The 21,449-nt window shown below is 48.1% G+C and overlaps 1 protein-coding gene across 1 annotated transcript in view; it reads right to left on the bottom strand.

Annotated features, from left to right (window-relative positions):
* LOC139229270 (forkhead-associated domain-containing protein 1-like) overlaps window positions 1-21,449 on the bottom strand; it is a 160,083-nt gene that overhangs the window by 46,985 nt on the left and 91,649 nt on the right. The window contains exon 24 of the mRNA XM_070860929.1: window positions 3,262-3,400. Coding sequence (XP_070717030.1) covers window positions 3,262-3,400 — 139 coding nt within the window. The remainder of the gene's footprint in view (window positions 1-3,261; window positions 3,401-21,449) is intronic.

Below are 21,449 nucleotides of genomic sequence, written 5' to 3'. Positions count from 1 at the left end.
ATCTTCAAGATCCGTAAGTGCGCCCTCTCTTGGTCGGAGGGCAATTTCAGCCTCGCGTTACCTTGCCATCATTTAATCAATTCATGTTTCGCCCCACTTTCTCCTCCTCTCCCCTTATGGTGCTGGCTCCTCCAAGGCTTCGATGGGTGCCGTGGTTGGAGCCGAGTCTCATCTTTGGGACACAGCAGAGGGAGCTTTACTTTAGAAACCTAGGAAATCGCAAGGCTGAAAGAGACATAGGAACAGGAGTAGGCCATGCAGCCCCTCGAGCCTGCTCCATCAGATCATGGGCTAGGCTTTACACCTCTCACCCAACGCCTGTCCAGCTGAAAACAGCTTTTAAAATAAAATGTAATTGCCGCTCAGAAAGATCATCTGTGAGTGATGCAAAATTGTGGGTTTTTTTAATATTTCAAGTTTTCACTATGGAGATATTGCCCTAAAAAAGGGGAGGGAAGTGGCCAGGTGGGCAGGGTCGGGGGCGTTGACATTGGTGGCATGCTGTGTTGGCTTGTGAGTTTGAACTCGTGCTTGACACCCTGTGGAGCCCGTGTTTGACGTACTGCGTCCTTGATCTTAGCCCACCACCATTACAACAGTGACTACACTCCAATAAGTACTTCATTGGCTGTAAAGCGGCTGGGACTTGCCAAGGTGGTAAAAGCTGCTATGTAAATACAAGTCCTTCTTTTATTGGGTGCTACTGAATTCAGGCAGGGAGCAAAGGAAATGACAAGCAGTTCCACATGTCCCAAACTCTTGTGCAGCCTGGCTCCGGTGGCTCTGTAGGATGGGGTATCCAGGAGGGAAGGGTACACTGGGGGCAACCAGCCCAGGAGGGAAGGGTAGTCTGGAAACAGTCTGAACTGCCCAGGAGGGAAAGAAAGAAGAAAGACTTGCATTTATATAGCGCCTTTCACGACCACCGGACATCTCAAAGCACTTTACAGCCAATGAAGTACTTTTGGAGTGTAGTCACTGTTGTAATGTGGGAAACGCGGCTGCCAATTTGCGCACAGCAAGCTCCCACAAACAGCAATGTGATAATGACCAGATAATCTGTTTTTTTGTAATCTTTATTGAGGGATAAATATTGACCAGGACACCGGGGATAACTCCCCTGCTCTTCTTTGAAATAGTGTCAGGGGATCTTTTACGTCCACTTGAGGGGGCAGACAGGGCCTCGGTTTAATGTCTCATCCGAAAGACGGCACCTCCGACAGTGCAGCACTCCCTCAGCACTGCACTGGAGCGTCAGCCTAGATTTTTTTGTGCCCAAGTCTCTGGAGTGGGACTGTGATCCCACAACCTTCTGACTCAGAGGTGAGAGTGCTACCCACTGAGCCACAGCTGACACTATGAAGGGTAGTCTGGGACCAGGCTGTCCTGCCCAGGAGGGGAGTGTGGTCTGGGACAGGACCTGGGAGGAGACCTGCGAGAACAGGGAATGGGCAAGACCTAGTGTGGGCGGTGGGAGCAGTAACTGCAGGGATGCTGCAGGTTGCTGTTACATACATCATAGGTGGTCCCTCGAATGAGGATGACTTGCTTCCACATGAGTTCACAGGTGTTTCAATGACTGACCCGATATTCCAGTCCTGAACTCCAATTGAGGGGTGGAAGATGCCTGTGCGTGGATTTTTTAAATGTGTAGTGAATGTTGCACATCAGTCACCACATGGGCTCGATGACTTGCAGGCCGTGATCCTTACCGACGGATCCATTACAGACCCAATCCACGTCTGGATCGGGGTCAAACAGGGCTGCGTCATCGCTCCAACCCTCTTCTCAATCTTCCTCGCGGCCATGCTCCACCTCACAATCAACAAGCTCCCCGCTGGAGTGGAAACTACAGAACCAGTGGGAAGCTGTTTAACCTATGCCGCCTCTGGGCCAGGTCCAAAATCACCCCAACCTCTGTCGTTGAGCTGCAGTATGCGGACGACGCCTGCGACTGTGCACATTCAGAGGCTGAACTCCAGGATATAGTCAATGTATTCACTGAGGCATATGAAAGCATGGGACTTACGCGTAACATCCGTAAGACAAAGGTCCTCCACCAGTCTGTCACCGCCGCACAGCACTGCCCTCCAATCATCACGATTCACAACTCGGCCCTCGACAACGTGGACCATTTCCCATATCTCGGGAGCCTCTTATCAACAAAGGCAGACATTGATGCAGAGATTCAACACTGCCTCCAGTGCGCCAGTGCAGCCTTTGGCCATCTGAGGAAAAGTGTGTTTGAAGACCAGGCCCTCAAATCTACCACCAAGCTCATGGTCTACAGGGCTGTAATAATACCCGCCCTCCTGTATGGATCTAAGGTATGGACGATGTATAGAAGGCACCTCAAGTCGCTGGAGATATATCACCAACGATGTCTCCGCAAGACCCTGAAAATCCCCTGGGAGGACAGGCGCACCAACATCAGTGTCCTCGACCAGGCTAACATTCCCAATATTGAAGCACTGACCACACTCAATCAGCTTCGCTGGGCAGGCCACATAGTACACATGCCAGATACGAGACTCCCTAAGCAAATGCTTTATGCGGAGCTCCTTCGTGGTAAACGAGCCAAAGGAGGACAGCGGAAACGTTATAAGGACACCCTCAAAGCCTCCCTGGTAAAGTGCGACATCCCCACTGACACCTGGGAGACCCTGGCCGCAGACCGCCTGAGGTGGAGAAAGTGCATCCGGGAGAGCGTTGAGCTCTTTGAGTCTCAACGCAAAGAGCGTGAAGAGGCCAAGCGCAGGCAGCGGAAGGAGCGCGCGGCAAACCAGCCCCACCGACCCCTTCCTTCGACGAATGTCTTACCCACCTGTAACAGGGTCTGTGGCCCTCGTATCAGACTGTTCAGCCATCAAAGAACTCAGTTAGGGAGTGGAAGCAAGTCTTCCTCGATTCCGAGGGACTGCCAATGATGATGACATGGGCTCGACAGAGCTAGGCCTTTATCCAGTGGCAAGGGTTAACCAGGGTATCTGGAGACCTGCTCTGCTGCACGGACCTAGTGCGCACACATATCGCAGTGTGGGCTGGCCCGTGCTGCTCCGGGCCCTCGGCTCTTCTAGGCCCCGTACCCTCATTCGCCGCACTTTCGCCTACGATGTTCTAGGGCCCGGCGCTCCAGCTCTATTTATAGCCCTGACCTGCGGTGGTATTCTCACACAGATTGGGGCGGCCCTGCTGGCTGATGTAGCTGATGGATGCCGGTAGGTGAGGAAAGAGCTTCAATAAAAACTGACAAACTCTTACTGGGAGTGCGAGTCTGTTCCAAAGCCTTTATCCTGGTTCGTAACTCAGACAGTGCTTCGCGCTGTCGCTGAATAATCTCCTCGTGTCGGTGACCTTTACACTGTGCCGCGAGCATCACCAGTTCAGAGTTCACTTTATCCTGCAATGATATATTTGAACAGAAAGATCAACACTTTAGTTGGAGCACTGAATTGTGAAATACTGCTCGAAACAACAGAAAGGAACAGAAAGAGACTTGAGAGCGCACCACTTGACAACGGGATTTCATTCTTAACCCGTCGCATTTATATTTGTTTTACTTTTCAGGGTAATTCTTGGAAAAAGTTGGTCGGATAATCAGATCGACACAAAAAAAAAAGAGTTAGATGTAGTCCTTACTACTAGGGGGATCAAGGGGTATGGCGAGAAAGCAGGAATGGGGTACTGAAGTTGCATGTTCAGCCATGAACTCATTGAATGGCCTACTCCTGCACCTATTTTCTATGTTTCTATGATTGTGTTGTAGATAATGGAAGGGGCAGGGGATTTGCATCTTTCTTTGCAAAGCAGCATAAGACTAAAATTTTGATTGGCATAATGTGACGTTTTGGTGGAAACTCTCTCCCTCTCCTCATTGTATGTGTCACTGAGGAACAAATTGATGCACACAGTCCTATCTCGACTAGAACATGCTGACAGAGTGTGACTCACCAGGGAAAATATATCTGTGACTGGCAGCTACAAGTTTGCTTCTGGAAGGTCACAAAAACACATCTACCGAGGCCATTAAAGATTAATTATACCAATCACCACTCTGCCGACACAAGCCTTTCTGAATGAGGTATTGAAAACACTAAGTGGAATCAATTAGGCGGTGTTAAATCAACGATTTACTTGTGAATAAAGAACAAGTGAGATGATTTCCTCCCACTGCTATTTGTAGTGAAAATCATCAACGTAAGTTTATAACTTCACTGCAATTAATGAAATGAGGAAACCGTTCCCAGAGCTTAATGTGTCAGGCCAGCGTTTCCACCCGGGGCAGTGAACGGGGAACCGACTCCCATCGCTTGATGCGGAGTTGATTAGCTCCTCATTAGATATATTGGGAGCCTCCAACGTTCACCATAACTAGATCATTGCAATTGGAAATAATAGGGATAGGTTGAATTGACCATAAATTCCACGGGAAACGATGGGAGGGCGGGGGACGAGAATGCCGCTTATAGAGGGCAGCAAGCCGGGGTTGAAAAGTGGAAGTGTGAGGATGGATGAATAGTCTGGAGCTTTGGGCGATTCCCTGCGGAGATCAGAGATTATTTATGGATGCGTTTATTTGCACTAACTGAAAGACAGCCGTTTCTCTGATTGGCTCTCCATTATCACAAGAGCTATTGCTGATTGGCCCCCTTACAGGATAAGCCACACCCTGAAGTTCTCTGGAATGTGTAACTGGAATCGCCCAGCCCAAGTTCTGACTGACTTTCCAATTTGTAATTCGATCCATTTTGACTTCAGAAGCCACAGAGGACAGGTCTCCCCAAAAGCCACCAAGTTCCAGCCGAAGTCCCTTACCCCAGCACAAGTGCATCCCTCCCCCAGCCAAAGTCCCTTACCCAAGACTTTACCCCCGTGCCCCCCCACCCCCATAGATGGGGCATTGTGTGCAGATTGTTAACAGTTTTATTGAGTATGAAGTGAATAGTGACAGTGTCGTGACTTCTGGATTTCATCCACCCCAACGATGTTCCTTGTAACACATGCACCGAGCTTGCACGCACCAGGGGGTTGCAAGAGTGTGATCCGTCTCTCTTCACCAGTCCTCCCTCCCCCCAAGGCTCTCTCTCTCCCCAGTGACCCGATTCTTTCTCTCCCCGTCAACTCGCTTCTCTCGCTCCCCACCGACCTGCTTCTCTCTCTCTCTTCCCGACGACCCGCTTCTCTTGTTCCCTGCCGCCCCGCCGACCGCACTTTTCACTCAAACTGCTGCTCGAACTGGTCCTGGCCGGCCGCTGCCTGATTGGAGGCTCGGGGCTGTTCGGGCCTCGAGGCTGCAACCTGGTGTTCCTGGCCGGTTCCGGGAGGGGGAAGAGGAGGACCAATGCGCAGAAAAGGGTTAGTGGCAATTGCGCTGAGGAGGGGGGGGGTCGGTGGGGGCAGAGTCGGTGCCTATTTGTCCTAACTTTCGCTGCTGCGCATGTCTCAATAATTGAGGAAATTATCAGGAAAAAAAATCTTGATAATGGAATGTGGAACTCGCTACCACACAGAGTGGTTGAGGCGATTAGCATCGATGCCTTTAAGGGAAAGCTAGCTGAGTACCTGAGGAAGACAGGAATAGAAAGTTTTGTTTTTAGGGTGAGATGAAGTAAAGTGGGAGGAGGCTCGGGTGCCGCACAGACCTGTTGGGCCGAATGGCCTGTTTCTGTGCTGTAAAATTCTATGTAATTAATTAGGTTGGGTACAGTCCATGGCATGGGCCACCTTCTTTTGCATGATTTTCAATCTCCCAGCAGTTTGGGCTGAAGTGAAAGGGCAGTGAGCTCATCGCACTGATGCCATGTACAGCTGATTGACAGACATTAAACAAGCAGGATCATCAACCATACCAGTGCCTTAAGCATTCCAGTCAAACAGAACAATGCCAACATTAGTCTGACAGATACTGTGGCGACTTAGGTGTTGCAGGCAGTGTGCAACTGGGCTTAACGCATCAAAATGTCTCAGCTTCCATCCCTGGTCTGTGCTCGTTGAGCTGATCTCAGTTACGCTGCCGCTAGGGGTGTTCAGCGCTGCTGGAGAGGGGGGGAAATGTGCCAGGGTTCCTGCTCTTGACTGTAGTCCCGATGAAAATGGCTCATGCGGCGTATAAATGCCGGCATAGACCAGTTGGGCCGAATGGCCTGTTTCTGTGCTGCAGGACTCTATGAGATGTACACATGATTACGCATGAGGTGCGGATAAGGTGAGGCTTCACAGGTCGAATAGCTGGCAACACTCGCTAGATGCAAGTTCACCGATTCCACGCTCCCAGTGGGTACACTGTTTGAAGGGAGCGTGGGTTAGCGGACAGAGCTACTATCTAGGTTCGTACACAAGTAACAGACACTTGGGTGAGTTACTGGAGAGTGACCATGAAACTGTACTCCAGGAAGTGTCGGCGCCTTTTAGGAAAGGAGAGGAAAATGGATGGCGGGAAAACATACTTCAAAAATTAATTTACAATTACAGTCCCTCAGAGGCTCTCACGCCACACGAGCGACGTAGTGATTTCCTGATTTCCGATCACTGTATCGCTGGGAATGATAGCAGAGTGGTTATTATGCTGCACTAGTAATCCAGAGGTCTGGACTAATGACTCAGAGATGTGGGTTCAAATGGCAGCTGGGGAATTAAATTCAGTTAATTAAATAAATCTGGAATAAAAAGCTAGTGTGTCAGTAATGCTGACCATGAAACTACCGGATTGTCGTAAAAACCCACCTGGTTCACGACCCGTCCTTACCCGCTCTGGCTTATATGTGAGTCCAGACCCACAGCAATGTGGTTGACTCTTCACTGCCCTCTGAAATGGCCCAGCGAGCCGCTCAGTTGTACCAAACCGCTACAAAGGACAACGGTTTAAGAAGTCGGCTCACCACCATCCTCTCGAGTGCAATTAGGGATGGCCAATAAATACTGGCCTTGCCCACATCCCATGAACGAATAAAAATTTTAAAAATTGTGACGGTCGAAAGCTGATCACTGCACAGCACCATTGAGGGTTAATGGGACTGCAAGGCTATTCCCGGTGACGTAACTCTCTGTTTCTACATGGCGTTTACTGCAGTCCTCGGGTTAATAACGCACTCTCAGCATGTCCCACACACAGTGGGGACCATTAGCTGCTCGGGCAGGTGGCTCCCTGGGCCTTTGTGAAGCTTGATTCACCAAATCCTTCACACACCGGATTACAAATTGAAAGGGAAGAAAAATAAAAGCAGGGTCGGGAAAGAGTTTACAGACAAACGAAGGCAGGGTTAACACAAGGGATGATGCACATCGCTCAAACCTATGGGGGGGGGGGGGGGAGAAATACTAGTTCCAGCAGGGCAATGCAGCATGAATCTCCGTGCAAGCAATTAGCCAGATTTACAAAGAGCCACAAGGCTATAATCGAATACAGGAGGAAAGGGCCCTTTTCCTGTCTGATAATCTCTGTATTTATAGAGTAGGGCTGCTTCTCTGTACACTTAAGACTCCCAGCTGGTAATTGGTTCAATTTATCAGTGGGGACAGCACCGGCCCCAGAGCACTGAAGGACGCCGCTCTGTCTCTCCATTAATCGTGTACAACCAGAGTCGAATTGTCCTTGCCGCTTATCTGCGAAAAGCCTCTGGGTGCGCGGGATGATTTAATTCAGAACCGAGCCACAGAATGGAAAGGACGGCCAGCGGTTCTCTCAGAGCGCGACAGAACTTGAATTAACGCGGAAGGTGCACGGACGTGCGGTTTGCGCGTTAATTCAAGCTCTGCCGCGACAGCCTGGCGCTGTCGAGTCGTTACCCACGTATGTTTGCACAAGGCGATTAATTGCCTCGGCACTGCAGGATTTTTTTTTCCCTCCCTTGTGCGCTGGCACATGTTATGAGACTGGCACTTTCATTTCAATGATGGAATACCTGCCACTGCACAGGAGAGAGATTCGCAAATGGATAAACTCTAGCAGTTCAGTGCACCAAACAAGCAACATTAATGCTCACCACCCCACCCCACCCCCTTCCTAACTTTCTCTCCAGCTGCTGCAGAGTCCTGTAGGGGATCCGCACAAAACTTGCATTTATAGAGCACCTTCAACATAGTGAAATGTCCCAAGGCGCTTCGCAGGAGCGTAATCCGAAAAAATCTGACACATGTTGGGACTAGCTTGGTCAAAGAGGAAGGTTTTAAGGAGCGTCTTAAAGGAGAAGAGAGGGGTAGAGAGGTGGCGAGGTTTAGGGAGGGAGTTTCAGAGCTTAGGGCCTTGGCAGCTGAAGGCATGGCCGCAAATGGTGGAGTGATGAAAATCAGGGATGTGCAAGAGACCAAAAGTGGGGGAGCGCAGAGATCTTGGAGGCTTGTAGGGATGGTGTAGGTTACAGAGATAGGGAGGGGCGAGGCCATGGAGGGATTTAAAAACAAGGATGAGAATTGTTAAAATGTGTAGCTTAGTAAAAGCAATGCTTTCACCCACATCAGCGGCGCCAGTGTAAACTCTCAACATGCTCAGCTGTTAATGTTCCAAATTGATTTTCCAATTTGCTCAGTTCCGATTCTATCAGGGAGGACTAAAGAGACAGGCCTAGTGATGCAGAGCTAGAGAGGTAGGTCTAGAGAGGCAGAAATATGAGCCAGCACGAGAGAGAGACAAGACTAGAGAGATAAGGACTTTACCATGAGTCAAAAACATGTCAAGGTGCTTCACACACCATAAACTGCTTCAAAACAGTGATTATTATTACGTAGGCAAATGCAGTGATTATTATTACGTAGGCAAATGCAGTGATTATTATTACGTAGGCAAATGAGTGTTGTAAGATCCCAGAAACAGCAATGAGATGAGTGACCAGAAAACCTAAATTGCCTGTGAAACGCTTTGGGACGTCGTGAAAGGCACTATATAAATGCAACTTCTTTCTTGATCTGTTTTGGTTGTGATGAAGGCATGCATTTTAGTGGCGTGAGTTAACAAGTGGTACAGCTCAAAGGTTATTACATAGGATATACAGCACAGAAACAGGCCATTCGGCCCAACCAGTCCATGTATGCTCCACTCGAGCCTCTTCCTGTCTTTCCTCATCTAAATCTATCAGCATAAGCCTCTATTCCCTTCTCCCTCATATGCATGTCTAGCCGCCCCTTAAATGCATCTATACTATTCGCTCCAACCATTCCCTGTGGTAGCGAGTTCCACATTCTCACCACTCCCTGGGTAAAGAAGTTTCTTTTGAATTCCCTATTGGATTTCTTGGTGACTATCTTATATTGATGGCCTCTAGTTATGCTCTTTCCCACAAGTGGAAACACTCTCTTTGTAACTACTGTATCAAAACCCTTCATAATTTAAAAAACCTCTATTAGGTCACCCCTCAGCCTTCTTTTCTCATGCAAAAAGAGACCCAGCCTGTTCATCTTGTCCCGATAGGTATATCCTTGCATTTCTGGTATCATCCTTGCAAATTTTCTCTGCACCCTCTCCAGTGTCTCTATGTCCTTTCTATAATATGACAACCAGAATTGTCAACAGTGCTCCAAGTGGTCTAACCAAGGTTCGATACAAGTTTAGCATAGCCTCACTATTTTTCAATTCTATCCCTCTAAAAATAAACCCTTGTGCCTGGTTTGCTTTTTTTTAATGGCTTTGCTAACCTGTGTCGCAACTTTTAGTGACTTGTGTATTTGTACTGCGAGATCCCTTTGTTCCTCTATCCCACCCAGACTCACACCCTCCAAGAAATAAGTGACCTCCCTATTCTTCCTACCAAAATGTACTACCTCACATTTATCTGTGTTGAAATTAATTTGCCAATTATATGCCCATTCTGCAAGTTTATTAATGTCCTCCTGTAATTTGTTGCGGTCCTCCTCAGTATTGACTATCCCCCTAATTTAGTGTCATCCGCAAATTTAGAAATTGAGTTTTTGATTCCAAAGTCTAAATCGTTAATATAAATTGTGAACAACAGTGGTCCCAGCACTGATCCTTGTGGAACACCACTACCCACCTTCTGCCACTGTGAATAGCTGCTACCCTTTACCCATACTCTCTGCTTTCTGTCTTGAAGCCAGCTAGGTATCTAATCTGCTACTTCTCCCCTAACCCCACATTCTCTGACCTTGTTCATCAGTCCATTATGGGGTACCTTATCAAAGGCCTTTTGAAAATTTAGATAAATTACACCTACTGCATAACCCTTGTCTACTCTCTCTGCTACCTCTTAGGAATTCAGAGGTTAGTCAAGCAAGACTTTCCTTTTTGAAATCTATACTGACTATTCATTATTATATTTTTGGCTTCTAGATGTTCTTCTATTTTCTCCTTTAGTAGGGATTCCATTATTACTGATATTTGTGGCACCCATGTAAACTGGTTGCTATGTGGATAGGAACATCTGCTACTTTGTGAAAATAGGGCTTCAATGCATTCAGGAAATAAATTGTAGAGACCAGGAATTAAGTGTAGTTGCCGGGAGCCAAGTATGGTTCCTGGGAGCTAGGCATAGTTTCTAGGAATTAAATGTATTTATCGAGAGTAGAATCTATTGTGAACCTGAGGTGAAAGGTCAAAGTTCAGCACACCTCAACAGCTGAACCATAGCAGTAGGAAAAGGGAGTACAAGTTCAAACTAACAACAGTTTAGCTAGCAAAAGACAGATATGGACTGGTGTTAAGAAGATCTTCATACAGAGTGATCAACATGTGGAATGGATCTGAGTGGGGTAGTAGAGGCAAATTCCCTGGATTCATAGAAAGAACTTGCATTAATATAGGGCAGTTCATCACCTCAAGGTGCTCAGCGCCCTCCCGGATGTACTTCCTCCACTTAAGACGGTCTTTGGCCAGGGATTCGCAGGTGTCAGTGGGGATGTTGCACTTTATCAGGGAGGCTTTGAGGGTGTCCTTGTAACGTTTCCTCTGCCCCCCTTTGGCTCGTTTGCCGTGAAGGAGTTCTGAGTAGAGCGCTTGCTTTGGGAGTCCCGTGTCTGACATGCGAACTATGTGGCCTGCCCAGTGGAGCTGATCAAGTGTGGTCAGTGCTTCAATGCTGGGGAGTTGGCCTGGTTGAGGACGCTAATGTTGGTGCGTCTGTCCTCCCAGGGGATTTGTAGGATCTTGCGGAGACATCGTTGGTGGTATTTCTCCAGCGATTTGAGGTGTCTGCTGTACATGGTCCATGTTTCTGAGCCATACAGGAGGGCGGGTATTACTACAGCTTTGTAGACCATGAGCTTGGTGGCAGTTTTGAGGGCCTGGTCTTCAAACACTCTTTTCCTCAGGCAGCCGAAGGCTGCACTGGTGCACTGGAAGCGGTGTTGGATGTTCTTGTTGATAGGAGGCTCCTGAGATAAGGGAAGTGGTCCACCTTGAGTCTCGTCGCCGAGAGCATGCAGAAATCAAGCACAGGCAGTGGAAAGAGCGTGCGGCAAACCAGTCCCACCCACCCCTTCCCGCGACGACTGTTTGTCCCACCTGTGACAGATACTGTGGTTCTCGTATTGGACTGTACAGCCACCTAAGAACTCATGCTAAGTGTGGAAGCAAGTCTTCCTAGATTCCAAGGGACTGCCTATGATGATGATGATGATCACCAACTCAAGATGTCTCGAAGCGTTTCACAGCCAATTAATTACTTTTGAAGTGTTGTCACTGTTATCCTGACGGGGGCCTCGGACAGACATTAGACCCCTTATTTGTATATGCAAAGGGCCTAACCCCTGTTTCAGGCATGAATGTCGCACAATGATGTCTTTGGCCTTTACCAATATGGCGGGTGATGCACTTCTGGCTCATAATGAGTGTGCGCTTCCTGCCCGCCATATTGGAGGCCGTATAGCACCTGAATTTCTATGTTGAAGGAAAGGGCTATGACTGACTGTTCGGAGACCATGGAATTTTATTTATTTTATTTGTGGCTATAAATTTCTTCTCTCAGAAGGTTGTAAATCTGTGGAATTCACTGCCTCAGAGAGCTGTGGATACTGGGACATTGAATAAATTTAAGACAGAGATAGACAGTTTCTTAAAGGATAAGGGAATAAGGGGTTATGGGGACTGAGCAGGGAAGTGGAGCTGAGTCCATGATCAGATCAGCCATGATCTTATTGAATGGCGGAGCAGGCTCAAGGGGCTGGATGGCCTACTCCTGTTCTTATTTCTTATGTTATTATCTTATGTAGGGCTTCAGGTTTCAAAAGATTTGACCACAGATTCGATTCTGGAACTTGCGACAGTCCTGACCCACATTCATGTCCACGTCACACTGGGACTTTCACACCAAATCGGTGCTTGCAATAGTGCGACACATATAATCCCGACTGTTATGTATGGAGAAAGAGTCAGACTGAACACTGTGAGCTCAAAGTAAAGTGTGACCGTAGTCTTTTATTGTACGTCTCCAGAGTGCCTCTCCAACTTGTGAGGCCAACTTAAATACCTGTGCTCCCAAGGGATTATGGGATCCCTTGGGACTCCAGGGGTTGAGCCCTCTGGTGGCTGTACAGAGTAAATACAAGTTTACATATATAACTATTTACAATGTGAGTCGATCTGGGGCCCTTCTTGCCCTGGTTGATCGTCTCGGTGTGAAAGCTGGTATTGTTGAATCATTTGTTGGGCCCTCGCTGGGCTGCTGTGCAGCTGACCTTGCTGTGCTGCCTGGTGTGTTGGGCCCTGCTGGGCTGCTGTGGATGATGGGTTCTGCTTCGTGGTCAACCATGGTGCCGGTTGCCATAGTGTGTATGTTGGGAGATCAAAAAAGGTAGGGTCTAAGGTGGGTTGCTTAGGATAGTCCGTAAATCTGAGTTTGAATTGGTCCAAGTGTTTCCAGTGAATGAGTCCATTTGAAAGTTTGACCCGAAACACCCTGCTCCCCTCTTTGGCCACGATAGTGCCGGGAAGCCACTTGGGACCTTGTCCATAATTCAATACAAATACAGGATCATTGATTTCAATCTCGTGTGACACATTTGTGCTATCATGGTATGCACTTTTTTGAAGCCGCCTGCTCTCTACCTGTTCATGTAGATCAGGGGGAACTAACGAGAGTCTTGTCTTAAATGCTCTATTCATGAGCAGTTCAGCAGGTGGGGTCCCGGTGAGCCAGTGGAGTCTCGTGCGGTAGCTAAGCAGGACTCGGGATAGGCGAGTCTGCAGTGAGCCTTCAGTTACCCTCTTCAAGCCTTGCTTGATGGCTTGCACTGCTCTCTCTGCCTGAACATTGGACGCTGGTTTAAATGGGGCAGAAGTGACATGTTTGATCCCGTTACGGGTCATGAATTCTTTGAACTCGGCACTGGTAAAACATGGCCCGTTGTCGCTCACCAGGACATCGGGTAAGCTGCAAGTGGCAAACATGGCCCGCAGGCTTTCAGTGGTGGCAGCGGACATGCGGACATTATCTCACATTCAATCCACTTGGAATACGCGTCTACAACCACAAGGACAAGGAACATTTTACCCAAGAATGGGCCTGCATAGTCGACGTGTACCCTAGACCACGGTTTGGAGGGTCAAGACCATAAACTTAGCGGCGTCTCCCTGGGCACATTGCTTAACTGTGAGAATGTATTACATCTGTGAACGCAGGACTCGAAGTCCGGATCAATACCGGGCCACCACACGTGGGATCTGGCTATCGCTTTCATCATTACGATGCCTGGGTGGGTACTGTGGAGGTCATTGATGAAGGTGTCTCTGCCCTTCTTGGGGACCACTACTCGATTGCCCCACAGAAGGCACTCTGCCTGTATAGACATTTCATCTTTGCGCAGCTGGAATGGCTTTATCTCTTCCTGCATTTCCACTGGGACTCTGGACCAGCTTCCGTGAAGCACACAGCTTTTGACTAGACATAATAAGGGGTCCTGGCTTGTCCAGGTTTTGATCTGCCGGGCAGTGATGGGTGATTGCTCACTCTCAAATGCTTCCATAACCATGGCTAAATCTACAGGCTGCGCCATTTCCACCCCCGTGGTGGGCAATGGCAGCCTACTGAGAGCATCGGCGCAGTTTTCTGTGCCTGGCCTGTGGCAGATGGCTTCGTTGTATGCGGACAACATGAGCGCCTGGATGCAGGCCGATATGTTGGTATTTATCCCTTTACTCTCGGAAAACAGGAATATAAGTGGCTTATGGTCAGTTTCCAATTCGAATTTTAGCCCAAACAGGTATTGATGCATTTTCTTTACCCCATAGACACACGCTAACGCTTCGTTCTCAATCATGCTGTAGGCTCTCTCAGCCTTAGACAGATTCCTGGATGCATAAGCAACCGGTTGCAGTTTCCCAAAATCATTAGCTTGTTGTAATACACACCCGACACCATATGACGACACATCACATGCTAGTACCAAACGCTTAAATGGATCATACAACACAAGCAATTTGTTTGAGCATAACAATTTTCTCGCTTTTACAAAGGCATTTTCTTGGCTTTTGCCCCAAACCCATTCCTCCCCTTTTCGTAGTAAGACATGTAGTGGTTCTAACAGTGTGTTAAGACCTGGTAAGAAGTTACCAAAGTAGTTCAAGAGTCCCAGAAACGACCGCAGCTCCGTCACATTTTGTGGACTCGGTGCGTTCTCGATTGCCTCCGTCTTCGCGTTGGTGGGCCTGATGCCGTCCTCCGCAATCCTCCTCCCCAAGAACTCCACTTCAGGCACCAGGAAAACGCACTTCGAGCATTTTAACCTGAGCCCCACGCAGTTGAGTCGACTAAGAACCTTCTCCAGGTGCTGCAGATGCTCGACTGTGACCTGTGACCAAGATGTCATCCTGGAAGACCACGGTGTGCGGGACCGACTTCAGTAAGCTTTCCATGGTTCTCTGGAATATCGCCGCCGCTGATCGGATTCCAAACGGGCGTCTGCGAAAAACAAAAAGACCTTTGTGCGTGTTGATGCAGGTGAGGGCATTCAATGATTCCTCCAGCTCCTGCGTCATGTAGGCTGAAGTCAGAACGTCTTTCCTCCCGTCAGCGTTGCAAAGAGGTCATCGGCCTTTGGTAGTGGGTATTGGTCCTGCAAGGAGAAACAATTGATAGTTACTTTGTAATCACCACAGATTCTGACGGTGCCGTCTCCCTAGAGGACTGGGATGATAGGACTGGCCCACTCGTTGAACTCGATCGGTAAAATGATGGCCTCTCGTTGCAGCCGGTCTAGCTCGATCTCTACCCTTTCTCTCATCATTTCCGGTACTACTCTCGCCTTGTGATGGATGGGCCGCGCCCCCGGAATTAGGTGGATCTGCACTTTTGCTCCTTGGAATTTCCCGATGCCTGGTTCGAACAGCGAAGAAAATTTGTTTAAGACCTGGGCACTCGAAGTGTCATCAGCGGGCAATAGCACTCGGAGGTCGTCCCAGTTCCAGTGTATCTTTCCTAGCCAGCTCCTGCCAAGCAGCGTGGGACCATCGCCTGGTACCACTCAGAGTGGTAGCTTGTGCACCGCTCCATCATAGGAGACCTTTACGGTAGCACTTTTTTGTGTAAGTTCCTAGTTTCGTGCGAACTGGAGTCAAGACTGGCCTCGAGGCCTTGTTGCACCACAACCTTTCGAAAGTCTTTTTGCCCATGATGGACTGGCTCGCACCTGTGTCCAGCTCCATTGACACCAGGAGTCCATTTAGTTCAATATTCAACATTATCGGAGGACAATTCGTGGTGAATGTGTGCACCCCATATACCTTTGCCTCCTCGGTCTGAGGGTCTGGTTCGTCGTGATCCTCCGTGGATCTGTCCTCCTCTGCAACATGATGGTTTGCAGGTTTAACAGGATTGACAGCTCGCCTGCACACTCGTTGGACGTGTCCCATTATTCCACATCCCTTTGAATCGGCATGAATGGAAACGATGATCACCCCCGCAGCGCCAACAAGGTGTTAATGGCCTTGCATTCATCACCCTTGATAGTGGACACTGAGACATCTGCAGACGTGCAGCTGCAGGTATGTGTGACCTACCCTGTACGTGACGATTTGAAAACAACATCACTTTGTTCACAGTACTTGTAGCAGCACTTGTGTGCTGAGAGATTTGCTTCGTATTGTCACTGGTGGCAATGAACGCCTGGGCTATTGCTGTGGCCTTACTCAAGGTTGGGGTCTCTACAGTCAAAATTTTGCAAAGTATGGTTTCGTGGCCAATGCCAAGAACGAAAAAGTCTGAGCATGTTCTCCAAATGTCTTTCAAATTTGCAATGTCCTGCAAGGCGTCTTAGCTCGACGACATAACTCGCCACTTCCTGGCCTTCAGACCTTTTGTTGGTGTAGAACCGGTACCTCGCCATCAGAACACTTTCCTTTGGGTTCAAATGCTCTCAGATCAGTGTGCACAAATCGTCGTACGATTTCTCCGTGGGTTTCGCTAGAGTGAGCAGATTCTTCATGAGGCCATACGTTGGTGCCCCACAGACGGTGAGAAGGAATGCCCTTCGTTTGGCAGCGTTCTCTTCCCCATCTAGCTCGTTGGCTATGAAGTATTGGTCAAGTCGCTCCACAAAATTTTCCCAATCATCTCCCCCTGAGAATTTCTCCAGGATGCCCACTGTTCTCTGCATCTTTAGGTTCGCTATTTGTATCTTGTCGCCAGTTGTTATTTATGGAGAAAGATTCAGACTGAACACTGAGAGCTCAAAGTAAAGTGTGACCGTAGTCTTTTATTGCAGGTCTCCACAGTGCCTCTCCAACCTGTGAGACCTCCTTAAATGCCTGTGCTCCCAAGGAATTATGGGATCCAGGGGATGAGCTCTCTGGTGGCTGTGCAGAGTAAATACAAGTTTACATATGTAACACCGACACCAGGCCAAGGTTCACCCAGCAGTGCAGCAACAGTGTTTCCTGCCTCCACGATCTCGATTTTAACTTGGAATGTTTACTGTTACTGAACGAACAGTTGACTAGGAGGGTGGGAGGTTACAGGGACAGACGCAGCCGTGGAGAGATGGACAGATACACTGCTCTCTCGGCCTTATTAAAGATAAAAGCAGACAGCAAACAAGCCTTACATGGGATGGAAACAGAAAATGCTGGAAACACTCAGGAGGTCAGGCAGCATCTGTGAAGAGAGAAATAGGTCGATCACAAACCTGAAACGTTAACTCGGTTTCTTTCTCCACAGATGCTGCCTGGCCTGCTGCGTATTTCCAGCATTTGCTGTTTTTGTTGCCTCCGCAGTGTTTTGCTTGAGCCTTACAAGGGACTCTGTTCAACCCTCTGCCATTGTGTTATTGCTCAACCATGGGGGAGCACTGCACCGTGACTACAAGCAGAATCTCTGCCTTCCAACATGTGTTTCACAGTTTCTTATTCAGAAGCTGTTAAAATGCAGTCCTGCTCTCTCGCATGTATCAATCTAGACACTATCATTAACGCAACAGCAGGAATCATCCAACCAAGTCACTCTCGGTCTTACTGAGGCCTTTATTACGTCTTTTTAGAAATTGACTCACCCATCATGATCTGCCCGAGGGGAGAAATATGCTGAGATTAGTTTCTGCAGCCTTCATATGCTTCATTATTACTTATTCCTGGATCGGAATTAAAGTGACATTCTCTTTTCTACGGAGTCTCTGAATATATTCAAGGCTGAGCTAGATGGAGACTAGGGGAATCAAGGGATATGGAGATCGGGCGGGAAAGTGGAGTTGAGGCCGATGATCAGCCATGATCTTATTGAATGGCGGAGCAGGCTCGAGGGGCCGTATGGTCTACTCCTGCTCCTATTTCTTATGGTCTTATATGTTGAATTTTAAGCAGAGGATTAATAGTGTTGGACTTGTAGCATGAAGCAGTCTGCCAGGACGATTCAGCCACAGCGTACATATGAATTAGTGGTTGCCAGTTATAGTGAGGGTGGAAGACTTGTAAACAGCTCTTTGTTCATGAAGTATATCTGTACTGCAACGCGCTTCGTATTAGTGTTAAAGCTGCAGAGTACAAGTGACACCCACACCCGAGAGGCGTGAACACGTTGGACACACGCGGACAAACCCGGTAACGTGCCAGCCATTATGAAAATATTGCAGCAGGGGATAATATTTCATGTGGTTATAAATGCTGCACATCTCGCTAACAGGAGTTGTGTCAATGTACCGCAGTAACGATTAGTCATGAAAAGGTCACACAGCCTCATTTAAACATTGATACGTCCCACTGCTCCTGTTTAAGTCAGACAGATTTAAGCTCAGCTTTCATACGAGCTCGGTCACTACTGCATAGAATAAATAAATATTTTTTTAACGGGGGAATGGAATTTTTGTGCTCACCATAAGTGAGGGATGAACTTTGGGGAGAGCTGAACTCGTGGGATTGGCTCAGGTGCTGAAGTTCATAGGTCAAAGCCCAAGTGTCAGGGAGTACTGCATTGACGGTGGAAGTTCAATTAACCAATTTTAGTTGATCTTCCCCATTCCTTTGACCGTTGTTTTACCTAAAAAAATGGAAGGATAGGTCTCACCATTGAACGTAAAAGTCATTGGTGCAGTGTTTGATTGGGAAACCTGGGCAAGGGGCCAAAGAAGGACACCAGGGCCCAGAAATTAGGCCATGCGGGTGCATTCCCTGCACCAGAATGGTGAGGCTCGAGGCTCCATAGTGATTGGGCCTCAGGTCTCATTATAACGGAGCCAACGTAACATCGGAGCCCGTCGGCGATGAGTTGGGTAATATCGGGCCGCTGCTGTGATCGGGGGTTGGGCGAGAATGCCAAGGAGGAGGATTGGGGGTCATGAGGTGGCAATCGGGACGGCGGGTTAAATCTGGGGTCGGGAGGAGTATGAGTAGTTGCATTCAGATAAGCTAATTACCTTCGCTGTTGCAGGCAATCCCTGGGGTGTGTTTCTCTGAGTGCAGCCCGCGATGGTGGGAACTGCCTCAGGGCAAACCAAGTGTGAAGAGGGAACTTCAAATTAGGCGTTAGCCCACTTATTTGCATATACAAAAGGCCCAACGCCTGCGTGAGGTGTGGGTTAATGATGCCTCTTGTTTGTCCTTACCCAATATGGCGGCGGCGCACTTCCAGCCGGAAATCTGCGCGCGCTTTGTGCCCGCCATATTGAGGCCATAGTAGTCAGAGTACCGCCCGATAAACGGGCGCTGCCGAGACCGAGGTCTAGGCCTAGGTTTGAAAAGAGAACCAAAGGAGAGGTAAACCGAGAAGCAGAGGTCAGGTGATGCACAGCTTAGATGTTAAAAGCTATATAGATTCCAAAGGAAGGAAAGAATGAGCGAGGTAAGGAATTCCACAGTTTTGAAACCCTGGTCAAGGATCCATCTTGAGAAATAATGCCTGAAAGGAATATTCACACTGCGATATAAATTCAGAGTATAGCGTCTACTGAAGGTGTGAGGCTTGCTTCAAGTCCTGGATGCGATTGTTGGTGTTTGGTCCACGAGGTGGCCAATGAATCAGCTTTCCCTCTATCTGTTGCCTGGCAACTTCAAACCCATAATATATTTACAGACACTCGACAAAGTCATCTCGCAATGAAGTTACAAAGGATTACATGGGACATATGGCACAGAAACAGGCCATTTGGCCCAACCAGTCCATGCCGGTGTTTACGCTCCACTCAAGCCTCCTCCTCATCTAAATCTGTTCGCATAACCCTCTATTCCCTTCTCCATCATGTGCCAGCGCAACCTTCGGTTGTCTGAGGAAGAGAGTGTTTGAAGACCAGGACCTCAAATCTGGCACCAAGCTTATGGTCTATAGGGCAGTAGTGATACCCGCCCTGCTATATTGCTCAGAGACGTGGACCATATACAGTAGACACCTCAAAGTGCTGGAGAAGTACCACCAGCACTGCCTCCGCAAGATCCTGCAAATCCACTGGGAGGACAGACGCACCAATGTCAGTGTTCTCGATCAGGCCAACATCCCCAGCATCGAAGCATTGACCACACTTGACCAGCTCCGTTGGGTACGCCACATCGTCCGCATGCCCGACACGAGACTCCTAAAGCAAGTGCGCTGCTCGGAACTCCTACCCGGCAAGCGAGGCCCAGATGGGCAGAGGAAACGTTTCAAGGACACCCTCAAAGCCTCCCTGATAAATGCTTGTCTAGCCTCCTCTTAAATGCATAGTTGAAGGCAAATGAAAGAAAAGTGCTGGCATGTCAACTTTCTTTTGACAAATGGCTGATCTAGCTCAATAAAACTAATCCTCTACACTTACCATCGCATGGTTTTAGAAATTCTGAGGCTCTGGAGTGAGTGCCCTGGCCAAAAGCCAAGAGTAAAAGCCTTTTCCTTAATTATTTGTTCCCAAGAATCAATTTTTTATCAGGAAGGTTCTGAGAGGAATCATTCAGCTGTCATTTTGGGATCGAGGCCCTGAACTGTGATAAACAGTCCGAGGTCAAAAGACAGAAATTTGAGCCATTAAGCGTGTAATCAATATAATGTTTAAGAACTACAGGCCAGTTGACTAAAACAGAATTCCTTTCCCAATCTGAGGCAAGCTCGAATCATTACTATTGATTATTATGTTTCAAATACTCTCCAGATATCTTCTCTCGTGCCCAATGCAATAGACTGTTCCCATGGCCAAGCCAGCTCTCCTTGAGCAGATAAGGGGACGGTGAGGAAAGTGGTTGGATTTGGGTCTCTCTACCCTACCACATCACATAAGAAAAGGCAGACTTGGATTTACATAGCGCCTTTCACGACCACCGGACATCTCAAACGCTTTACAGCCAACGAAGTACTTCTGGAATATAGTCACTGTTGTAATGTGGGAAATCCGGCAGCCAATCTGCACACAGCAAGCTCCCACAAACAGCAATGTGATATTGACCAGATAATCTGGGTTTTTTTTGTTATGTTGATTGAGGTATACATATTGGCCAGGACACCAGGGATAACTCCCCTGCTCTTCTTCAAATTAGTGCCATGGGATCATTTATATCTACTTGAGAGCGCCTCGGTTTAATGTCTCATCCGAAAGACGGCACCTCCGACAGTGCAGCATTCCCTCAGCACTGCACTGGAGTGTCAGCCTCAACTTTTTTGTGCTCAAGTCCCTGGTGTAGGACTTGAACCCACAACCCATAACCTCCTGACTCAGAGGCGAGAGTGCTACCAGCTGAGCCACGACTGACCCAAGAAAAAAACAAAAAGATCTGTTTGTACAGCACCTTATCACATCTCTCAGATATGTCCCAAGACACTTCATATACAATTAATTCCTTTGAAGAACATTCACTGTTATGTGGACAAACAGAGCAGCCATTTTGTGTCCAGCGATGTCTCACAAACAACATTAAGGTGATTGACCAACAAATCTATTGTTTGATAATGCTGGTTTATAGACAATGTTGGCCAGGACACTAGAACTTCCTGCTGATGGCGTTTAATGTTCACCTGAACCATCAAACGCGGCCTTGGCTTAACACGTCATCAAAGGATGGCTCCTCCAACAATGCAGCACTGCCTCAGAACTGCATTGAACTGACAGCCTGAACTATGTGC

Source organism: Pristiophorus japonicus, chromosome 18 (genome assembly GCF_044704955.1).
Source record: "Pristiophorus japonicus isolate sPriJap1 chromosome 18, sPriJap1.hap1, whole genome shotgun sequence".
Taxonomy (NCBI): Eukaryota; Metazoa; Chordata; class Chondrichthyes; family Pristiophoridae; genus Pristiophorus; species Pristiophorus japonicus.
This window is presented reverse-complemented; position numbering and strand designations above follow the sequence as displayed.